General features: G+C 36.6%; 1 protein-coding gene across 1 annotated transcript; it reads left to right on the top strand.

Annotated features, from left to right (window-relative positions):
• The first annotated feature begins 2,911 nt into the window (after positions 1-2,911).
• Positions 2,912-22,908, top strand: LOC147067457 (uncharacterized). The gene is made up of 2 exons (XM_085953728.1): positions 2,912-17,359; positions 18,035-22,908. Exon 1 carries the CDS (start codon positions 11,079-11,081, stop codon positions 13,179-13,181), a length of 2,103 nt encoding a protein of 700 aa, XP_085809854.1. The 5' UTR covers positions 2,912-11,078; the 3' UTR covers positions 13,182-17,359; positions 18,035-22,908.
• Positions 22,909-23,101: the final 193 nt, after the last annotated feature.

Raw genomic sequence — 23,101 nt, 5'->3', positions numbered from 1 at the left:
TTACATATTGAGAATTGAGATGTGACTATTTTGAAAATTAATTCAGCCTATGTCACGGCTGTTACTTGCGCCACCTCAACTTATAGTTACCCGCGAGCAATAAGTAAGTTAGCGAGCGTAAGCAAATATTGTAGGTTATGTTCGATTAAAGTTTGCATTTAATTCTCTTCAGGTAGGAAACCCACAGAGATACACTACATGAGCACACACAGACTTGACCGAGCTTCACAAAAGAGACGTATTTCATATGACATGCGTACCAACTTAAAATTTCAGCGTGTTACGAATTATCACTGTATTACCAATTATTTTTAATTATAGATAACCGATTTATTTATGGAATTGCTTCCGTGTTAATTTTGAGCAATGAAAATAATGGAAACGTGTTACTGTGTTAGGTACAAGGGTGGGTCAATAAGTCCTTAGAAAAGCCGACAGGTGGCGCGACTAGTACTGTAAGCGGTTTGTTTTCATGCAGCGGCACTACCGATTCAGTATGCTGCGAAGTTTCAATCAGATTGGTCGGGTTGTTGTGTGTTTCTCGTACATTTAAAAATAAAATTTGCTTGTGGAAAATGGAAAATGGAGAAAATTGAGTTTAGAGCTGTTATTAAACATTTTAATATAAAAGGGTTAACAGCAAAGGAAATAAAAAATGAGTTGGATTTAGTTCACGGCATATCTGCTCCTTTACTTGCAACTATTTATAACTGGTTAAATGAATTTAAACGTGGTCGTACATCAACAAAGGATGAACCACGCTCAGGACGTCCTGTAGAGGTGACTACACCAGAAATGATCAATAAAATCCACGATATGGTGTTAAGTGACCGAAGATTAAAGTTGAGTGAGATAATTGAGGTTACAGGGATCTCAAAAGGTAGCGTCATTTCTATTTTACATGACAAATTGGGCATGAAAAAAATTTCTGCAAGATGGGTGCCGCGTTTGCTCACAGTCGACAATAAACGCAATAGGGTGGTGGCCTCTAAAGCCCTGTTGTCGCTCATGCAACGCAATCCGGATGAATTTTTTCGTCGCTTTGTGACTGTAGATGAAACATGGATACACCACTATACTCCCGAGACGAAAGAACAGTCAAAGCAGTGGATTGCGAAAGGCGAACCATGTCCAAAGAAGGCGAAAACCGTAAAATCAGCTGGTAAGGTTATGGCTACTGTATTTTGGGATGCACGTGGAATTATTTTCGTTGACTATTTGGAAAAAGGAAGAACAATAACAGGGGATTATTATGCATCTTTATTGGACCAGCTAAAAAACAAAATTGAAGAAAAACGGCCTCATTTAAACAGGAAAAAAATCCTCTTTCATCAGGACAATGCCCGTGTTCACACATGTTTACGATCAATGGCTAAAATTGAAGAATTGAAGTTCGAATTGGTCGACCACCCACCGTATTCGCCAGATTTAGCCCCCAGTGACTTTTTCCTTTTCCCAAACTTAAAAAAATGGCTAAGTGGACAACGTTTTTTTTCAAATGAAGAAGTCATCGATCGGACAAATGCTTATTTTGAGGACCTTCCGAAAACTTATTTTTCTGACGGTTTAAAAAATATTGAGAAACGTCTAACCAAGTGTATTGAGCTCCAAGGAGATTATGTTGAGAAATAAAAAAAAAATACAAAAATAAAAACTGTTTTAATGCTTTTTTCTAAGGAATTATTGACCCACCCTCGTATTAAGAATAATTAATCTGAATGGCTGTAATTCAAGAATAGTCGAGAAGCGGTAGTTTTCTATAATAACTATATTAAATTAAAAATAATAAAATGTACGTCTCGTTTAATATAATATATCATTATTTTTCAACACTTTTACCCTCTGCGGTCTATGAGAATAGAAAATGGATAAATTGCGGCCCTTCTTTCAAATAGGTCGTGTACCATTGACCTAAGCGCACCTTAGTAAAAATGTTTGAGCGTATAATAGCGTCTGTATAGATGCATGAATTTACTCCACCAATAGTGAGTATTTTAAACTATTGCGATAATAACTGTTTACATGTAAAAGAACTGACTATCTCGCCAATCTCATTCTTCAAGAGAAACGTGATGTTGTCATTTATTGGTATTGACAGTTGTGAAAATCGGTTAACCTCAAAATGAGTCTCTGCGCGGCATAGTACGTTTTTTTTCCAGAAAGTTTGCCACTATTGTTCTACTTCGCAAATATCAAACAAATCCTAAATGTCGCGTGAAAATTTAAAAGCTAAACTTTTTTGATTCATGTATGCAATCTTGTAACTTGCAGGATAATATATGTTTATACTTGTATTTTCTTGTTATGGCTGCGATAATACGTACTGTCAGCAGTAAATCCATGCACATGTAAACTGGGTATAAAGCCGACATTCAATTAGCAGGTATCGCTGATGAGTAAGATTTTTTTCATAAACAATTTTTCTGATTTGGGGTGGCATTAATTTAGTTTTGAATTGAAACTTTGTCATCCTGTGGCACCCTGCACACTTCAATATTATTACATAACCAGCGCTCGAAATGGAAAAATTTACGAACCGGAGCGCTCGACAGTTTTCTGAAGATTTTTACATAGTAAAGTTATAAAGGTTTATGTGTTTTTTTCATAAAAATAAGTGTGTTAGATTTTCTATTATATGGCCTATCCAGCTCAGACGGTCAAATTATTTATTCCACGAGACAGAGCGATAATTTTACCGATTTCACGAACAGGAACAGCGCTCCGGTGCGTTCCGGTCCATTTCGAGCCCTGTACATAACGCCGACCAATTATTTGGATGGGTGATCACACTGTTCCATAGTGCCATGATCTATTTCATGTTTTTATTGATACAAATTTTTGATTTTAAAGCTAAAAAGTAAGGTATATTGGTGAAAGAAATTAAGTAAATAAAAAAATGTAGGTAGGTACATAGATAATATATTCAATATAAAAATCATGACATACATACATACATTATACACAATAATTACATGTATAAAAAAATCTTTTAATGTGTATAGGTATAATATTGGAGTTTTTGAATAATATTTTATTAAACTATTATAGGCACATTTTGATCATATATTTTGGTTCTTAAGATTATAATATAAAATATATCACTATGTATTAGTGCAGGGGTTGGCAACCTTGTTGCCACGAAGGGCGCACTACAAATTTTTAACATAGCCGGGGGCACATAATATATTATACATTTATATAGCTGATAACTACTGAAAATCCCAATAGAACTTAAAATTCATGATATAACCCCGAAAATCACAGAAATGTGCATTACTAATAATATGGAGTTCTATAAATTAAACACCATATTATTATTAAGCAATAAATTAATTTTTATTTAAGAGAAAAGATACATACATATCAACATTAAACAATATATAACTATTATTTCAAGCTTTAAAAAAAAAATACAAATAGGTATAGGTAAATCATTCTACAGTGGCACCATGGGTACGGAAAAAGCGACTTGCAGTTGTAGGGGTATTGTTTGTTAGCATTATACCAGGCATTGCAGCAAGCAATTTCAATACATACACGTAACGCCTATGGTGCCACTGTAGAATGATTTACCTATACTAAAAAAGTTAAACAATAAACCAAGATTCAAATTTTCAACATTATTATAAATTTAGATTGTTAATATGTATTTTAAAATGGGTGTTCTTATATTTAAATGTACATACATATTTATATACAAATACTATGCAACTGCTCGAAGAACAAAGCTGGGATGGAGTGCTTTCGGACGTCTGAATAGTATCTTTAAGAGTGACCTACCATTATGTCTTAAGCGTAGGGTGTTCAACCAATGTGTGCTACCCGTGCTCACGTATGGCTGCGAGACGTGGACCCTCAACACGAGAGATGTCCAAAGGCTAAAAGTCACACAGCGAGGCATGGAGAGGTGCATGTTGGGCATCACGCGAAAGGACCGTAAGAGAAACGAATGGGTTAGGAAGCAGACAAGAGTACGCGATGTAATAGACGTTGCCAAACAGCTGAAATGGAGATGGGCGGGGCACATTGCTCGCCGAAAGGACGGCCGCTGGACAAATGCCGTCATCCAATGGTACCCAAGGGGTACGAAAAGGCCACAGGGTCGCCCTAAAAGCCGCTGGATTGACGAACTGGTAAAGTTCGGCGGAAATACATGGCAGCGAACGACACAGGACCGAGAGAGTTGGAGAAAGCTTGGGGAGGCTTTCATCCAGCAGTGGATTGACCCCGGCTGATGATGACATGCTATGCAAAAAAAATCAATGCGACACTTGGCATTGTAAATTTTCAGCTAACTTATTGTCAGGTACATAATTAGAATTACCTGTCCTTAAGTGAGGGTCTGTGAGAAAACAGAGACTTGCAAGAATATGTCGTAGCACAGTTTGAAGATATTTTGAATGCACATTGTCTTAAATTAGGATAACTATTCTCTTCGACTAGATTCCAAAACATTTTATCATTATAATATGCTTTTAATATAGTATCATTTTGTATAATTTATTATTTCCAATTCTAGGTCTTCGGTATTATTTATTTCAAAATACATACCTATGTTGAAATCATACTGCTTATATCATTTTTAGTAATATTAAATGGATTTATAAAAAATCTCACCACTGGATCTAATAGCACAAATTTCTCAAATCTAGAAGAAAACTCTTCTATGAGAGTATCCATAATTTTTATTATGATACACAAAAAATAGAGTTTTCTTCTCTCAAATTGTCAATAGTATGTTTAAGATTTGGGATAATGATCATATCGCGATCAATTGCGGCCGTAAAGAATAAACGTGCCCTAGTGTAGAGAAAATCACAAAACCTGTGAAAAAAACGATGAAATCACATGCATTAACTACAAAGGAAACCACGCTGCAAACAGCCAAGAATGCCCAAACTGGCAAAAAGAAAAGAAATGCAAAGCAGAAATGAAAAAGATGAACATGACTTTTTCCTGACCATAATAGGATCATTATGGGCCTCCACAGAGTGGAGGTTTGCATTAACAAATTTTGTTTTCACGAGAAATGGATGTCAGCCACTTGCTCAACCTATTAGGTCCATACTCTGACTCATACACAAATTGAAAAACAATGTGTGTACTTGCCAGACCCAGGATTCGAACCTGAGACCGACGGCACTATAGGCCGACTTTTGAGCCGCGCGCGGCCATTGTGGGTGTACTTTTAAGGAAGCAAAAAAAAAATATGTTAAGTAACAGCTATGCTGACATAAATGAGGCGCCGAGTCGCTAAACTGGCTCCTGGCGATTTTTCGATAAAATGAGTTTTGAATGTACTTAGATGCTCTATCGATAGATCTATCGACTTTTCCAGTTGAGAGTTTCAAATTCCTCCCAATTTCATCAAAAAATCAAAATGAATATTGACGTGAGTCGCCAAGCGCGCTCTTTGAAAAAATATGGAGTCGCTAAATTGTCTCTTCTTAACCGACCAATCAGACGCCGCCATTCAAATACTGATTTCAAACGTACGGTAAAATCTCTATACAACCGCGTCAAACCGTTCGCGTCTGTGCAGTGAGAAAGCCTTGATTTTGCTTCGTCTATTTGATTGTTTTTACTAATTAATAATGGATGTTTCATTAGTAAGTGTAACAGAATCTCTACCAGGAGAATCAAGGAAGCGTTTAAGAAATCCAGCTGGCTGGAAATGTAACGTGTTACGCCAAGAAAGGTATTTAAAAATTGACATTCCTAACATTAATTTTTGCTATAGATGTTTCAATAATCCAGTGGTGTTTCATAATATTATTTTTTGTTTCGTACGCTTTTTTTAAATGATGCCGTAGATACATAATATTGTATATTTAGCGTGATGTAATTATTATGAGATCTATAAGTACAGATTTTTAACATATTTTGCTTGTTTCAAAAAATAATATTGGGACCTTTAATAATTGGACATTATTTTTTAATCACTTGATGACTTATAATAAATTGATTTAAGATAACCGCCATAAATCTCATTATATATATTTACATAATATCTAAGTATAGTCATTATTTTATACTTTTGTATATATATTTTATTAACCTCTATCTTTACTTTTTATTTTCAAAGTTATTAATTATTGTATTTTTCATAATTTGTTGCAGATATTCATCTAAAAAATTGCCCGAGTATCCTCAGTGTAATCATGACACTAAGAACTTCAAGGGAAGTTCATTAAATGGAACTGATATTAGACATTTCCATACTGCATTTTATGAAAAGGCAGTGAAACTTGCTCAAGATACATTTATAGTGAAGTATTTTAAAGGAGTTTCAGTGATGTCACACAGTGGGGCTGAAAGAAAAAAATCTTTTTAATTTTATAGTGACCTACCTACTTTTAATTCCTCTCTCCACCTTGGAACAACTAGATCATCAATGATTATGCTTTATATGTATGTGTTATTGGGACCATCACTTATTCACATATTTGGTATACTTGCGTTATTTCTTGCTAGCTTCTCATTAATAAACACGATTCTTTATTTTGAAAAAATGTTTTTTTTCTATGTACATACATACATACCTACCGCTATAAATGCTAAAAAGATGCAATGTAAAAAAGGATTTACCGTGTAGTAGGTAAGTATGGTGAGAAAATATTTGTTTGGCAAAATAAATTCTAAAATATCTATATTAATTGAAATAAATACGGCCCGCTACTGAACAGTCATTTCCGGCCGACCTTATTCCATAAGTGCCAAACTCGACTCTATTGACATGTAACGTCAAAGTGTGAGTCACAAATTTGGCTCCTTGCGACAGCGAGTGATGCAAGTGTGCTCTCCGGACAATTAAAATGCATTTATTTGGAATATTGGCGCATATAAATTGAATTTGACGTTTTAATTTACTATTCCATATAAACCGGAAACTAGAAAATAACTTAAATTACACTTAAAGTTATCACACTGCCCATAACAGTTTTTCGTGATTTACTCAAAACTCAAAAAACCCCCAGGAGCCAGTTTAGCGACTCGGCGCCTCAAATAACACATGACAAAAATGCTGACATAACAAAAAAAAATGTAGAGATGAAAGCGAAATAATTAAAAAAATAAAGGAAAACAAAAAGAAAGAAGAAGTGGTGGGAGAAGCCTCAGGCTCAACAATAGCAGCTACAGATAGTAGCGAAAAGCCTGCAAAATATAGGAAAAAGACAAAGGGGAAGACAGAGGTTAATGCGATGGGGGAAATTATAAAAGTCTTGCTGAAAGGTGGAGACATGCAGCAGATCATGAAACAACTAATAAATAAAGCAGTGGACTGCGTATATAAACACTTCAAAGAAAGACATTTAGGAGCAATTCTGGGGGAGGTTCTGCATCAAAATGGATAATAAAAATCAAATTAGGATTTTACAATGGAATGCCAGAAGTATGAAGCAAAAAAATAATGATATAGAACTCTACTTAATAAGACAAAAAATATCAATAGCATTAATCTCGGAGACTTGGTTGAGGTCTGAATTCGATGATCTGAAATTCAAAGATTACAAGATGTGTAGCTGTCAGTATATTATTGATCATTATATCTATTTTTAATGTTCGACCGCAATAATAAATTCCCAGCGACTCATATACCGGTAAACAACTGTTTACCTGTATCAGCAGATTGATTGGCGATATTAAATACGGTATCGCAATGGAAAATTAGTCTAATATCCATTCCCATAGTATCATATTATATTATGACTGTAATAATAAATAAAATTCACAGCTACTCGTATTTAAAGCGCTGACTCGTTCAATATAATTATGTACTGGAATATAATGTTTAGGATATTACTTTCGACTGTATAAATTACGAATACTGATTTATCAAAATGTCAATCGAATCTAAGTACCTGGCTCGTAACTATCTCAGTACGAAATATGTACTGTCGTTGTATTTATACTAACGTACCGACAATTATGCTGTAAATAAAACTCGCTCCTGCTTACATCTTCGACTTCTTCATCATCATCCTCAACACCATAATCCACACATCGAAAAGGACTGCAAGCGATGGGCTCGCCAGATTGATTGACGATATTAAATACGGTATCACAATGGAAAATTAGTCTAATATCCATTATCCATTCCCAAAGTATCATATTATATTATGACTGTAATAATAAATTGTAGCGCGGGACCTCTCACTCGCACCGAATACTTTCTCCCTCGCACCGCGGCCGTCGCCTACAGTCAACGTGGGCGCCTCCCACCCCAGCGCGTCCCCGCTATCGAGGCATTCCCTACCTGCGCGCACCGGCGTCTCAGCTGGACGGCGAGGAGAGGGTCGCCCGGTTGGGAATATAAGGCGTTACGCAGCCCCAAACAAATCAGTTAACCTTGGGCCAGCTTGGCCTTGACTCAGCATACTAGTCTTGCTTGCACTGAAAATGGTATATGCGGCTTCCCGTTGACACGAACAGAAACGCCGACCTTCAGTTAGTGTTTGTGGCAGAGTATGGTTTAACGACATAACTATACAAATCTAGCCTTGTAGTCAATTCTACTTCTCAATAGCCGTGCGACAACCTCACGACAAGGTACAAACAGGATATATAAGTCCCATGGCTCTAAACTATGGAAGAAGCAGGAAAGAAATGGTCGAAAGAGACCTTGAACAGGTAACCAGTAGCGTAATCGTTTAGTAATAGGAAGTAAAATGTATGTTGTTAACCTTTTCTTTGTAAATGTAATAAAAATTTTACGTAGAAATTTCGCCTCAGAAAATCGAGACTGCTCAAGTGTAATTGGAACACTGTGATCACAGGCCTCGAAATGTCACGTCGTGAAATTTCAACGCGATCTATTTTAATATAAATTTCCGGGTAATCTCCATTAAACTTAGAAAATAAGTTATGGGAAAGATTGTTTACGTAAAATTTGACAAGTACATGCTTGAATAATTTTTATATGAGTAAGGGAAATGTATGAAAATTGGAAAAGAAAATTCAACATTTATAAATTTATGTACTGTGCAATTATGAGCGATGAATTTTAACACTAATTTTATTGAAACAAGATAGAAGCGAACTATCATTATAAAAATACTGTAAATGCGTACCTATATTTATAGACGCGTAATTATAACTATAGATTTTGTTAATACTATAACTCGCTAACTATAATAAATGTTATAAAAGTAACAATTGGAAAAACTTGAGATTCTGGTATAGATGGATTTCTACCCATAAACAATAATAAATCTTAGTCGCATCCTAGGTAAATAAAGGAATCAAATATCGCAACTAAAAACACAAATTAACGCGCAACCTTGAACTTTAAAGAAAATCTATTTCGATCAAATACGCGGCCCAGCTGTGTTGACTTGCGAGGTAAAAATAGATTAAAGGTTGCATTCAAATTACTATGTAAAAGTTACCATGAAAGATTAAATAGGTTAGTAACTGCTCATAATTAACATCTTGTTAGAATTAAGCATTTATATACTTAAGTAGAAATGTTAAGTATAATATTATAGTATTTTTACGTAATAATATTCGTCCGAAAGGTAAATATCGAATGAGAAAGTTTTTGCGAGACCAAACAGTTTTATTAAAACTTAGTAAAATTCTATTGGCCTAAAAAGGCCAAGAGTGGTGGAAAGAACCAGGACGTGGGTGTAACCCTTTCGTTCTGTCTTTTTAAAATTAAAGACTGCCATTCTTATCTAGCACACGAATACCTATTCCGATACCTCATTGGAAAGCTAAAAACTTTCCCCTTCGTAGAACACGAAAAATTATATAAAATCAACTATTTTGCTTACGTCATCGTAACTGCGCATTTAAGAAACTTGTTCTAGAGGGTGTTTAAAACACCCCTATTGGGACTTTATTTTGCGAAAATAAAGTAGAGTAAATTTAACCCGACTAAAGTAGAAGGTATCTCTATTAGAAAGTTGTCAGGAACGGAAGATATACGTAAATTTATCTCATGAGAGAAAGGGATATATCTTCTTTCCTTTACGGACTGTTTCCTGTTAAACCTCTATCCAGAGGGTATAAAAGGTGACATCTTTTTCCGTATATTCATTAGTTTTCTACACTTCTCACCAGCGATCTCCTACAAAGCAGCAGTCCTTCCGCGGATACGAGACATGGTTCTCAGTAGCATTCGTGAAATTTACATACAATAAGTCCCCATCGGCGGGCAAAAAAAAAAAAAAGTAACGCGAATACCACGTATCTGCCGGTAGTGACGTGTCGCGGAGTAATTTCTTTTTCATTACGCATCATACGAGGTGACGTAATCGGAATAAATTACGTGATCGGATTTGTTTTATAAAAACAAATTAATAAACTCAGTTTGTAATAATAAATTTTACAAATCATTTCAGAATTATAAAATAAATTTTTGAAACTTTATTAAGTAAACATAATTATAAAAACAAATTTTAGTAAACAAACCTTTTGTAAACAAGTTTGTAAACACAAATAAATATTTGTAAACATGCTGTGAACATAAATAAATTTTATAAACAACAATAAAATAAATTCTATTCTTTTTATAAACCCAACACTATGTGACTAAAGAATAATTTATATTTTTTTCTTACGGGAAAATATTTCATGAAATAAAAATGTTCAAAGAATATCTGCGTATACATTCCCCGAGTTAGGTGTGACTTTTTGGAAACTTGTGAAAGATTTCACAGAGGTCCTATAGTGAACAAATAAATAGTTTACTGACACTTTAATGAGATTTAATTACGGGAACAATGACAGTTAACTTTATTGTGAAACCGTGAACTCTAGAACCTGAATAAATTCGGTACCACACCAGCTGAGAGTTTTATTTGGGAATTCAAAAGTTGTGATACTACAAAGGAGATCCACCCTCCTAGTTCATCCCTAGTCTCCTCAGTGACGGCCCGGTAGCATTATTGAGCTAGCCGTGAGCCGGGTCATGTCACCGTAACCCTATCAGTGTACAGTGAGCTATTGTGGTGAGCCAGGTATGGGCTCAGGTTTCGCCTTCAACAACACAACGAACCCCTTATAATATTTATTAAGGAAGTACCTACTTTTACCCTTATAAATTGGCGCTCAACGTGGGGCTGATAGTGAAAATGGCGTCCGTAAATCTGACAAGCGATCAGTTTAAGGATTTGATAAAAGAGCTGACAAAAGACGCAAAACATGGAAGTTTTGCGCAGTGCACAGCAAGATACAATGGGACCAACAATAGCAGCCAAGTGGAAGCATTCATCGCAACTGCGACTGTGTTCAGGACGATCGAACACATCAACGAGTATAATTCACTGATTGGATTACAGCTTCTATTGGAGAAACATGCTGCTACATGGTGGATGGGAGTGAAAGATACCATCACTTCCTGGGAGGATGCAATGGCGGGGCTTAGGCACGCTTTTGCACCCAAAAGGCACGCGTACAAGGTATACACAGAGTTATGCACGATCAGTCAGAAAGCAAACGAACTGACTGATCTATTCATCAACCAAAAAAGAGCTCTGTTAGCAGAACTCCCAGCCCCGGCACACGCGGAATCAGTGCAGATCGACATAATATTTGGTCAACTGCACATAAAAATTCGCGATGGAATGCCGCGAAACACTATCAAAAGTTTCGACGATCTCATCAAAAGGGCTCGAGAGATCGAGGACAAGCTGAGAGAAAAATCATACAAAATGCAACCGGATGAGAATCACCACACGCCAGATCCATTCTGTTCGGTGTGCTACAGGAAGGGACATCAAGCTGATACATGCCGGAGAAAGGGGAAAAATAACGGTAACCCAACCGAACGAAACATCGAGACACGCATAGCCGACAAGTTTGCATGTTACGGCTGCGGCAAGCCTGGCGTAATGAGATCCAACTGCCCGAGTTGCCAAAAAAGACAACCACCATCACCGACAAAACTAAGTTTCTGTGCAGTTAATGCACAAGGACCATATGACACCAAGGCCCGCTACCGACCAATTATCAAAATTTCGATCGGTACTGAAACTGGTACAGCCTTTTTAGACACAGGTGCTAAGATGAGCGTCGCATCGGACTCACTATATAAGCAACTGAAAAAACAGGGACACACATTTCATGAGGAACATGCTAATATAATACTCGCGGATGGAATAAAAAATCTACAAAAAATCCTCAAAACAAATACCATAATAAAGCTCCGAGGACGAACAATACCAACAACATTCGTTGTACTGTTAAACTGCAAAGATAACAGGACTCTACTGGGTGTTGATTTCATTGAAAATGCTGCAATGGTGCTCAACTTACCACAGCAGACCTGGCACTTTTTAGACCAACCAACGCGAAAATACGACCTGGAAAGTGAAAAAACAATACGCGAGTGGGAAACAACCGCAGACACTCAGGTGATGAAGACCGACTTCTCAACAGAGAAACCAATATCGAGTGAAGAGTTTGGAATATACGGACCGGACATTCTCCTGAGCCCGATAACCGGTACTCCACAACGCCAAGTGGACGAGACAACCTCATATCTGCTCAAAACTGATGCAAGCAGTAATGCATCAGGGGCTGTTTCACTCCAGGGGGAGAGAAAAGAAGAGCAACCAGTAGAACATGCTGGTCGTCTACTCACACACACAGAGAGAAACTACTCGATAACGGAGTCAGAGAATGTTATACCCGAGATAACGCCGAATCTACTCCAACTCACCGACACTCTCAGATGCACTAGGGCAGTGCATGACAATCAGCAGGAGATTAGGAAGCAATATGCCGACCACAAACGCAGGCCAGACCAGGGAGACGCCGTACGAATTGCGTCGCATGTACTCAGCAACGCATCAAAAGGCTTCAGGTCCAAGCTTGCTCCACGACGGGATGGCAAACCCATTACCAGGACCGGTAACTCCTCTACGAAAACAGGGAAGACCGAAGAAAGGATCAGCTTAGAACCAACATCAAGAGACAGATTCTGGATCTTCAGCGGGGCGCTTATCAGATCCAGAGGGGGAGATTGTAGCGCGGGACCTCTCACTCGCACCGAATACTTTCTCCCTCGCACCGCGGCCGTCGCCTACAGTCAACGCGGGCGCCTCCCACCCCAGCGCGTCCCCGCTATCGAGGCATTCCCTACCTGCGCGCACCGGCGTCTCAGCTGGACGGCGAGGAGAGGGTCGCCCGGTTGGGAATATAAGGCGCTACGCAGCCCCAAACAAATCAGTTAACCTTGGGCCAGCTTGGCCTTGACTCAGCATACTAGTCTTGCTTGGTTTGAAAATGGTATATGCGGCTTCCTGTAACCCTATCAAACCACAGTGAGCTATTCTTGCTAAACCCTGTTCAACACAGTAGTCTTGCTTGCACTGAAAATGGTATATGCGGCTTCCCGTAACCCTATCAGTGACAGTGAGCTATTGTGGTGAGCCAGGTACGGGCTCAGGTTTCGCCATAGTTTCGCCTTCAACAACACAACGAACCCCTTATAATATTTATTAAAGAAGTACCTACTTTTACCCTTATAAAATAAAATTCACAGCTACTCGTATTTAAAGCGCTGACTCGTTCAATATAATTATGTACTGGAATATAATGTTTAGGTATTACTTTCGACTGTATAAATTACGAATACTGATTTATCAAAATGTCACTCGAATCTAAGTACCTGGCTCGTAACTATCTCAGTACGTAATATGTACTGTCATTCAGGGACGGCTCTAGTAAAGGAGCAAAGTGTGCAGTGCACTCCCATCATAGATTAAATAAAAATATATAATATAAAACCCCCATGTATTCAGAAAAATGCGATATCGAAAACTTATGCGAAATAACTCATTTTAAATTCCGCGCGTTTTCAAACAATGGTAACGCAAGTGCTTCAACGCTTCGCCACAGTCACCTATACACACAAATGTCGAAAAAACAATGTCGATGAGACGCGACCAATACACACGTAATAATTCCATCGATGTGACACGCAAGGAGCATTATTCGAAGTGTTCCTTGAATTTACGCACATTTTACACGCACACATTTATAGCGGACAACTACAACGACAAAAGAAATGAAGCTTGTAGAATCAAAATCACCAAAGTTCTATAAGACTACATGAGTCTTCGTTGGAAACGATGTTTTTCATCTTCTTTTTATTTAAAGTACACTGTACCGGTCGAAAGCACACACACATTAACTAGTCATTTGGACTTTTATACACAAACCTGACTAACCGATATGAATATTCCTACATATAACTCAGGCGACGCGTCGAGGTACAGTTGGAAGCCTAATTATTATAATGAAATGACAAACTTCATGTCGATGCATATTGTGTCAAAAATATAATCATATTCACGACGGTTAGTCTGGTTGTTTGGTTGATCGTTCGCGGTTCGACAGTTGGGTTTATAATATAGATTTAATAGTATTTACAATGAGTACCGTATATTCAGTTTCATATATTAAGGACAATCGTCACGATTTTTCCAAACGAATTGATATTAAAGTGGCAGGCCGTCCTTTGCCATGTATAAATTTAATTCAAAAGTGTACAGTGAAAACGAATATTGTTAATCGGAAATTTAATGTGCAAATGTACTCAAAAACACAATGGCTTTGCGGATGTAATATTCTTAAAACCCTATTTTGTTTTCCGTGTCTGTTGTTCGGCGGAGATGTTAATTGGACAGACCATGGAATTCAAGATTTGGTCCACCTGTCAGTAGAAATCAAAAAACACAGTGGTTCAGAAAAGCACATTTTAAATGAAATGCAACTTGCAGTCTTGGGAGAAATAGATATACGTTCACAATTGGATGCAGGGTACCGTTTGTCTGTGAAACAATTTAACAAACGTGTCGACAAAAATCGTTATATTTTATCCAGATTGATTGACTGTGTGAAGTTCTGTGGTGCATTTGAATTAGCTCTTAGAGGACATGATGAATCTGCAGATTCAAATAATCCAGGTGTTTACCGAGGGCTTATTGACTTCGTCTCGGAAATTGACATAGCCATGAAACAGCATTTGGAGAGCAATAATGTTTTTAAGGGTACGTCAAAAACGATTCAAAATGACATTTTAGATTCGATTCTAGAGGTGTGCCGTAACGAAATTAAAAATGAAATATCACAAAGCAAGTTTGTAGCTATACAAGCAGATGAAACAACGGACATATCTACTACAGAACAACTTGTTTTGGTCATAAGGTATGAACTACGCTGACAGATACATGAACGTTTCTGGAAATTTATGACGCCGAAAAACCACACTGCGGCAGGTATTGCATCTGAAATTTTGAAAGAACTTATATTTCTCGACATTAAGCAAGCACAACTAATTGGCCAGAGTTATACGTCGCATCCGTGATGAGTGGCCGATTAGGTGGTGTACAGGCTTTGATAAAAGCTTCGTATCCACACGCACACTTCATACATTGTTATGCACATCAATTGAATTTGATAATGGAAAGAAGTGTTTCAGCTAACACCATAGTCCGAAACTTTTTTGCTAATTTACAAGTGCTTCCAATTTTTTTTTCGAGGTCTGCGAAGCGAACTGATATCTTGAAAGAAATAGTTCATAGAAAAAAACCAGCAGCACCAACAACGAGGTGGAATTTTAATATAAGAACAGTTACTGTTGTCCATACTTATCGAGATCAGTTAAAAGAGTGCATGGAACACATTTTAGAATCTGAAAATTTAGACGCCGATACCATTAATCAAGCTGGAATGTTGTTACGGTATTTAAACGAAGACAATTTTAACTATTGGTTAGATTTCTTTGCCAAAATTATGCCAAACTGTGATATACTTTTTAAACAACTTCAATCGAGGTCAAAGGACGTGTTGGAGATAAATATGGACATTGAACACTTTACGCGTGCTATACAATGTATTCGTCAAAATAATCATATGTCACAAATTCAACCAACGAAAAAACGCCGTCCCAATGATCTACCGCATTCTGTAATATGCAATGAAGTATGCGACATTATAGTGAACCAAGCGAAAGATTGTTTCGAATATAAAGGTCATTTAGTATTGGCCAAATTGTTTTTTAGTGAAAAGTTCCGGGATTATCATACAAATTTTCCAACTACAGATTTTAATACGGTAACCTCATTATACGACATTATTGACAAATTTAAACTTAAAAATGAACTAATAGTCTTATACAGTAGAGAAGATTTCTACGTTACTGATGGAGCATTGTCGATACTTCAACTTTTCACTAATAATAATTTACTGGAAGTATTTAGCGAAAGTGTTACCCTATTAAAAATAATTTGTACAATTCCGATGACTTCCGTGGAAAGTGAGCGTTGTTTCTCAATTTTAAAGAGGGTTAAGTCATTTTTGAGAAATACCATGTCTCAAGGCAGGCTAAATGCTCTTGCGATGTTAAGTATAGAAAAACAATTGATATCGTCAATACCAGACTTTAATATTCGTGTTATTGACGTGTTTTCAAAATCCAAGGATCGGAGGATGGACTTCTCGCATAAATAGGTGAGTCTTTTTTGCACTCCCTCATATTCTTGTCACTGGCCGCCACTGCTGTCATTGTATTTATACTATCGTACTGACCATTATGCTGTAAATAAAACTCGCTCCTGCATACATCTTCGACTTCTTCATCATCATCCTCAACATCATAACCCACACATTGAACACTACAGATGTATAGAAAAGACACGAGGGGATGGATACGGAGGAGTAGCGATCTTGGTGCATAAATCACTGCCATCTAAATAAAAAGCCCTACAAGGCATTCCAACTGAAGTGGAAATTAGAGGGACACAAAAGTTAAAAATAGTGACAGCAATATATTGTAAACCCAATGTTACCATTCGGAAAAACGCAGGGAGCAGGCTCTTCGATCAATTATGGGCGGGGACTTCAATGCACACCACCCAATGTGGGATCCAGTAGCGCACCCAGGGGGGGGGGCCAGGGGGCCCTGGCACCCCCCAAAATAAAAATTATCAGAATGTAATTCACCAGCACCTTTATAGAAAAATTTCTTAGATTTTAATTTCTAACACAAAAATTTCGAAAATGTCGGGTTTTTTTAGAAACTCAATCCCTAATGGAAGTGTCAAAAAATTCTCGGTGTCCACTCGAATTCCGGAGTGGTGTACACCGAGTGCAATAGACAAAAGACCGATAAACGAGAAATTAGGATGTGTTGTGTTGAAGAGGTTTGTGCATAAGTTAAATGCAATAATACTTTTTTTTGTCCATTGTCAATTAATATTTTGGAAACTCAATATTAAAAAATCGACAATAACAATTCGGCGTAAAGAACGACTACAACCACCACAGTCGGCGGTGGTGTAAATCAAAATAACATTTTTTTTCGATGGAATTTGCCATAAATATTGTAGCTCTTGAGTCTAGACCAGTGCTTCTCAAACTTTTTCATACCACGGGCCCCCGAAACCAGAAAATAAAAATTCAAGGCTCACTTCCCCAAAAATTTTAGTCTTTAGTGACCAACAGTACTTTATTTACCATTAATTATTATTAAACCTATTATGTATATTTTTATTTAAAATAATAAAACATTTTCATTTACTTGCTTGTAAAGCAAAAACAAAAAAAATAACTTAAAATGTATTACAGCTCAGCCTACAAACACAAATTAATGAGAGGGGAATGATCGCATATTTTTACATAAAAGATCAAAATCCGGTACAATGTTTGAAATGATATTTCGCAGGGTTGTTCCCATTGAAAGACATGTACTGTGTTTATTTTGTATTACCAGTAATAATAAAAATGCTGTTTCGCATAGGTATGACTTGTCGCAATTAGGTCAATATAAATATTGTATAAGTAATATTTTGTTTATCTAAAAAATCTAAATAATTTAGAAATATTAGCAGATTATTTATCCATATCGGATAGTGTTTTCGAAAAATTCGATCCGAGATTTTAACTGGTTTGTATCAGGTATCACATTTTTATGATTTTTATTCAAATACTTACTGAAATATTTCGCGGCTCCCTAGTAGGAGCTACAGGGTCCCCTAGGGGGCCGCGCCCCCCAGTTTGAGAAGTACTGGTCTAGACCAAGTGGGTAGCATAGCCGATATTATTTGAGTAATGGTTTAGCATGCCCCGTTATATAAGCCGTATAACTTAACTAAAACATAATATTAGTCTTACGACAAGTCGTTTTTTATTTCCTGGAATATTTTTAAGTATTTACAAAATAATTCGTATTGCATTTTTGAGATTACGTCATATAAATAGCACTTGGTAAAATTCGGTAATTCGGGGAATAATTTCAGCAACACCGATGTAAATTATTGATACGCTGTACCTAATTGGTGACGTGCTCTACTTATTTGAGTTATATTAATTAGTCTAGACTCTTAGACGCTACATAACAATGCATGCTAATCACCTCGCCAAACCTAAAATTGGCGTTAGTATTGAAGTCACAGGCCCATATTGCACTCTTGGTTTAAGATTAACAAAGTTTTTATTTAGCATTTGTAAATTTGTTTCTATCATTAATTTAGTGAAGTGAATTTGTGTAAAAGATTAAGTGAATTTTGTGCTTTCAAATATGGCTGAAAAACGTAGGACAAGTGATATATCGACCTATTTCTTAAAAAAGCCGAAAAAAGATACTTCAAATCCAAATGGGAACACCAATGTCAACGATATTGAAGACAATTTGATTTCGGTTACAACAGTCGCAGGTCAAAATCATCAGGATCATCCCAAAGAAATTCCTTCTTCAGTCGTAATTATAAATAATTCTCACGATATCGCAATTTTCAAAAATCAAACTTTAAATAATGATGATAACTTAGATATCGTGAAAAAATTATGGAAACCTGATCCAAATTATAATTTCCCCGCAACCTGTACAGGAAATCATAACAGAAGGTTCCAATATATATGGTTTGAAAAATTTACATGGCTTGTGTACTCTCAAGATGAAAATAATGCGTACTGTAAATATTGTGTGTTTTTTGCACCTACTAATGTTGGAAAATCTAAATCAGAAGATCCCGGACAGTTAGTTACGCTAGGATATAATAACTGGAAAAAAGCCATTGAAAAATTCAATAATCACCAAAAAACAAACTATCATATAACGTCTATTATGGCTTACGAGAGGCTCCGTAACATTCGAGACGGAAAATGTCTTTCAATCGATCGGCAAATTGATTTGGGAAGTGCATCACAAGCAGAAATTAATCGAAAGCGATTAGAACCGATTATAAAAACCGTGATTTTTTGTGGTCGGCAAAATATACCGTTGAGAGGACATCGTGATTATGGAGAATTCTCATTTGAACTGGAACCAACCGTCAATGAAGGTAACTTTAGAGCATTGTTAAGAGCTCGAATAGATGCGGGCGATGAACACCTCACCGAACATTTTAAACATGCCGGAAAAAACGCTACCTACGTTAGCTGGAATATACAAAATCAAATTATAAGTGCATGTAACAATATTATTTTGAACCGTTTGACAGAAAAAATTAATAAGGCGAAATGTTTTTCAATCCTTGCCGACGAAACTTGTGACATTTCGACAACGGAACAATTTTCTTTGTGTGTTAGATACATCGACGATGAAAATAACAACAAAATTTGTGAACAATTCATCCAATTTGTTCCTGTAACAAGCACCACAGGAAAAAGCTTATCTGACAAAATATTGGAAAGTTTCCATAATTTTGGTATCGATTTGTCATATTTACGTGGACAAGGTTACGACGGTGCCGCATCAATGAGCGGGAAGTTTAATGGTGTCTAATCTCATATATCCGCCATATATCCACAAGCTTTATATGTTCATTGTGCATCACACAGTTTGAATTTGGCAATTGGAAATGCTGTAGCTGTGACTGAAATAAGAAATTGTATTGGCATTATTGAAAAAGTATATAATTTCTTTAATACCCCTAAGAGACAGGCAGTCCTTGTTGAAAATATTGATAAATATTCACCGGAAACTAAAAGACAGAAACTACGTCAAGTATGCCCAACTAGGTGGGTGGAACGGCATGAAGCCATCATGACCATGGTAGAACTATTTGATGCAGTGATTCATAGTTTAGAAACAATTACTTGTTGGGAAGATAGAGATTCGTCTTCTAACGCAAAACTTTTGAATAATTCGTTATGTGATTTTGGTTTTATATTATCATTACTGTGCTTGCAAACTATATTTGCGTACACCTTGCCATTGTCTAAAATATTGCAAAAATCAGACAGTGACCTTTTAACTGCCCTAACTTTTGTTGATGATGTTGTGTGTGAACTAAATATCGTTCGCAAAACAACAGAATCTTCATTTAAAGTTATTTATGATGAAGCGTGTGCAAAAGCCAATACCTTTAATGTTGATATAAAAAAGCCGCGAACTACATCGAAACAAACATTGAGGTGTAATGTTCCAGCTGATTCAGTAGAAGAGTATTTTAGAAGAACTATATTTGTTCCATTTATTGACCAAATATTAAATCAGCTCAATGAACGTTTTATACGACATCGCACAGTAATGAAGCAGTTTTTAACTCTTCTTCCAAACGGAAAAGATGCTCTAACAGAAAGTGCATTGGAAGAATTTCGTGAGCTGTGTGAATTTTATGACCGTGATATGCCTTCGACAAATATTGCAATTTTGAACGCCGAATTGAAATTGTGGTACAAAAAGTTCGATAAATCAAATGCAGTCACTCCATGCAGAAATGTTGTTGACGCCATTTCAAAATGCGATTAAAACGATTTACCCCAACATCTTTAATTTACTTAAAATATTTGGAACACTTCCCGTCACAACATGCGTCAGTGAACGATCATTTTCTACCTTACGCCTTTTAAAAACATACTTAAGGTCTACCATGACGCAGTCAAGATTAAATGGACTGGCCTTACTTTATATACACAGAGACATTAAAGTAACCACGGCCGAAGTAATTCAAGAGCTTTGCAAAAAGAAAAGAAAACTTGATTTTGTTCTGTAAAGTGTCTAAATTGTAAATCTGGTTGTTGTTCAAATTCTAGGTATGTACTTTTTTTTTTTTAATTGCATGAAAAATATATTTAACCCTCTTACTTGGCCCCCCCCAATATTAAATCCTGGGTGCGCCACTGGTGGGATCATATACTTTGAGACGCAAGAGGAGAGGATGTCGCAGATGTATGTCTTGATTCGGATTTAGTATCGATTAATATTGGACAAAGCACCAGGGTTGCCACTCCAAATCAGAGAGGAGCGGCACCAGACATATCATTTATCTTCAATGAGTTGGTACTAGAAGCCGAATGGAAAATAGACTCCGATACGATGGGCAGTGACCACCTACCCACTATCATCGGGTTATCCTAAGGCAAACTGGGAACAATATCAAGAAATTATCTCAAATGACATAGAGAGATTTACAGAACCTACCAGAGATGTCCATTAGAGTATGATAAACTGGAGGCAATATTGAACAATGGCGCACACGCGAGCATTCCGAGACTCAAAGTATGCAGTCTATAAAAATGCAGTTTATAAAATAAAAATTATTTTTTAAACTTAATATTATGTGAATACAATACGATTGTGACATTTTATAAGAAAATATTTTACGAAATAAAAATATTTATCTAACATTTGCGTGTACATTCCACGAATTGAGTGTGAACATTTCGAAACTTTTTGAAAGGTTCCATAGAGATTATATAATAAATCAAATAAATAGTTTACGGACAACTTTATAAGTTTTAATTGTTTGAACAATAATAAATAACTTGATTGTGACACTGTGAACATAGAACCTGAATAAATTTGGTATCACACCAACCAAGAGTTTTATTTACGGATAATCAAAAGTTGTATTACCACAAGGGAGATCCACCTCCTAGTTCATCCCTAGTATCCTTAGTGACAGCCCGGTTAACATTTTGAGCTAGCCGCGAGCCGGGTCACGTCATTATGGCGCCCAAATGCGCGCGGCATCTTCAGGTCGCGTGAGCCTGAACGATCCTACAACTAAGATCTACTAAAAGATTTTAAACAATATATTGTGAAGTGTATCGATCAATTGTGGTTACCTGAGAGGTTTTATGAACCCAATACCGGAGCTACAAGAGCGATCTACCTCAACTTAATAAATGTGAGTACAATGAAATAAAGTGTAACTCACATTAACAAGGAACTAGTGATGAATACTTTTGAAAAATATAATTTGGGGAAAGATACATACGTGAAGGCAACTATATATAGAATACTTTTCTTAGCCTATTTGGAAAGAGAAAGAATAAATAAAATAAATACTTTTAGTAATTTATTAGAGTCAAATACCGACATTAAGCAAAAATATGTCGATGAGACTATCCAAAGGATCTCTCTGGCCTTTTTAAATCACAGAGCAAGTACTAAAACAAATCGTGACTCACCGTAACAGAAATAATATAATTAAGAAGAAAATGCACAATAAAAATTTTGCATGAATTTTTAAGCTTTTTTGTAAAATAAAGTTAAGTACCATATGAGTATAGGTACAAGAACCCAAAGAAAAAACAATTTTGAAAAAATAAATTTATACGACTTTGTATATTAAAATTTTGATAATTATCATAGTTACCGTGACGTCATAGGTATAGGTACATGAAGGCCTGTACCTATTACAATATAAGATTTTAATCGGAGAAGATTGGACGCCTGTAGCAGGAGTTACAAGTCACTAAGGGTAACCGGCGACAAGCAGCGCATACCCTCAAAAAATTTAAACGTCGATTGCGGACGAACGGGTGGTCGTAGAGAGTTGAAAAATAGCGGGATCGATAGCTATAATTTTATATGAATTTACGCTCGAAGGTCCGTTACTTCCACCTTCAGGGAACGGAGGAATTCGAGGAAATTATGCCGAATCCTGTTACCGATCCAGAAGCTACTGAAGACAGTATATTCGCTGACGAATTCCAAAACGCTCAAGTATTCTCTGAGGAAGGTTCGTGTTTACAAGTAAGCACGTTGAATCCTAAACAAAACATGGCACCACCAGAACCAACTGTCTGTACCCCTTGTCATGTAAAACTGGAACTTCAATCCACATACGAGGGCAGCCCGAAACAAAGCGTTGAACTTTTTCTCGACCGCTGCAAGGAGTACTGTGAAGCTGTGAAG

The sequence above is a fragment of the Rhyacophila brunnea genome, unplaced genomic scaffold, assembly GCF_057557595.1.
Source record: "Rhyacophila brunnea isolate RB1 unplaced genomic scaffold, BYU_Rbru_1.0 scaffold_4, whole genome shotgun sequence".
Classification (NCBI taxonomy): Eukaryota; Metazoa; Arthropoda; class Insecta; order Trichoptera; family Rhyacophilidae; genus Rhyacophila; species Rhyacophila brunnea.
Note: the sequence above shows the minus strand (reverse complement) of the source record. Positions and strands in the feature narration are given on the sequence as shown.

Excerpts from the sequence above, each read along its gene's own strand:
- LOC147067457 (XM_085953728.1), top strand. The coding sequence starts at position 11,079 with ATGGCGTCCGTAAATCTGACAAGCGATCAGTTTAAGGATTTGATAAAA.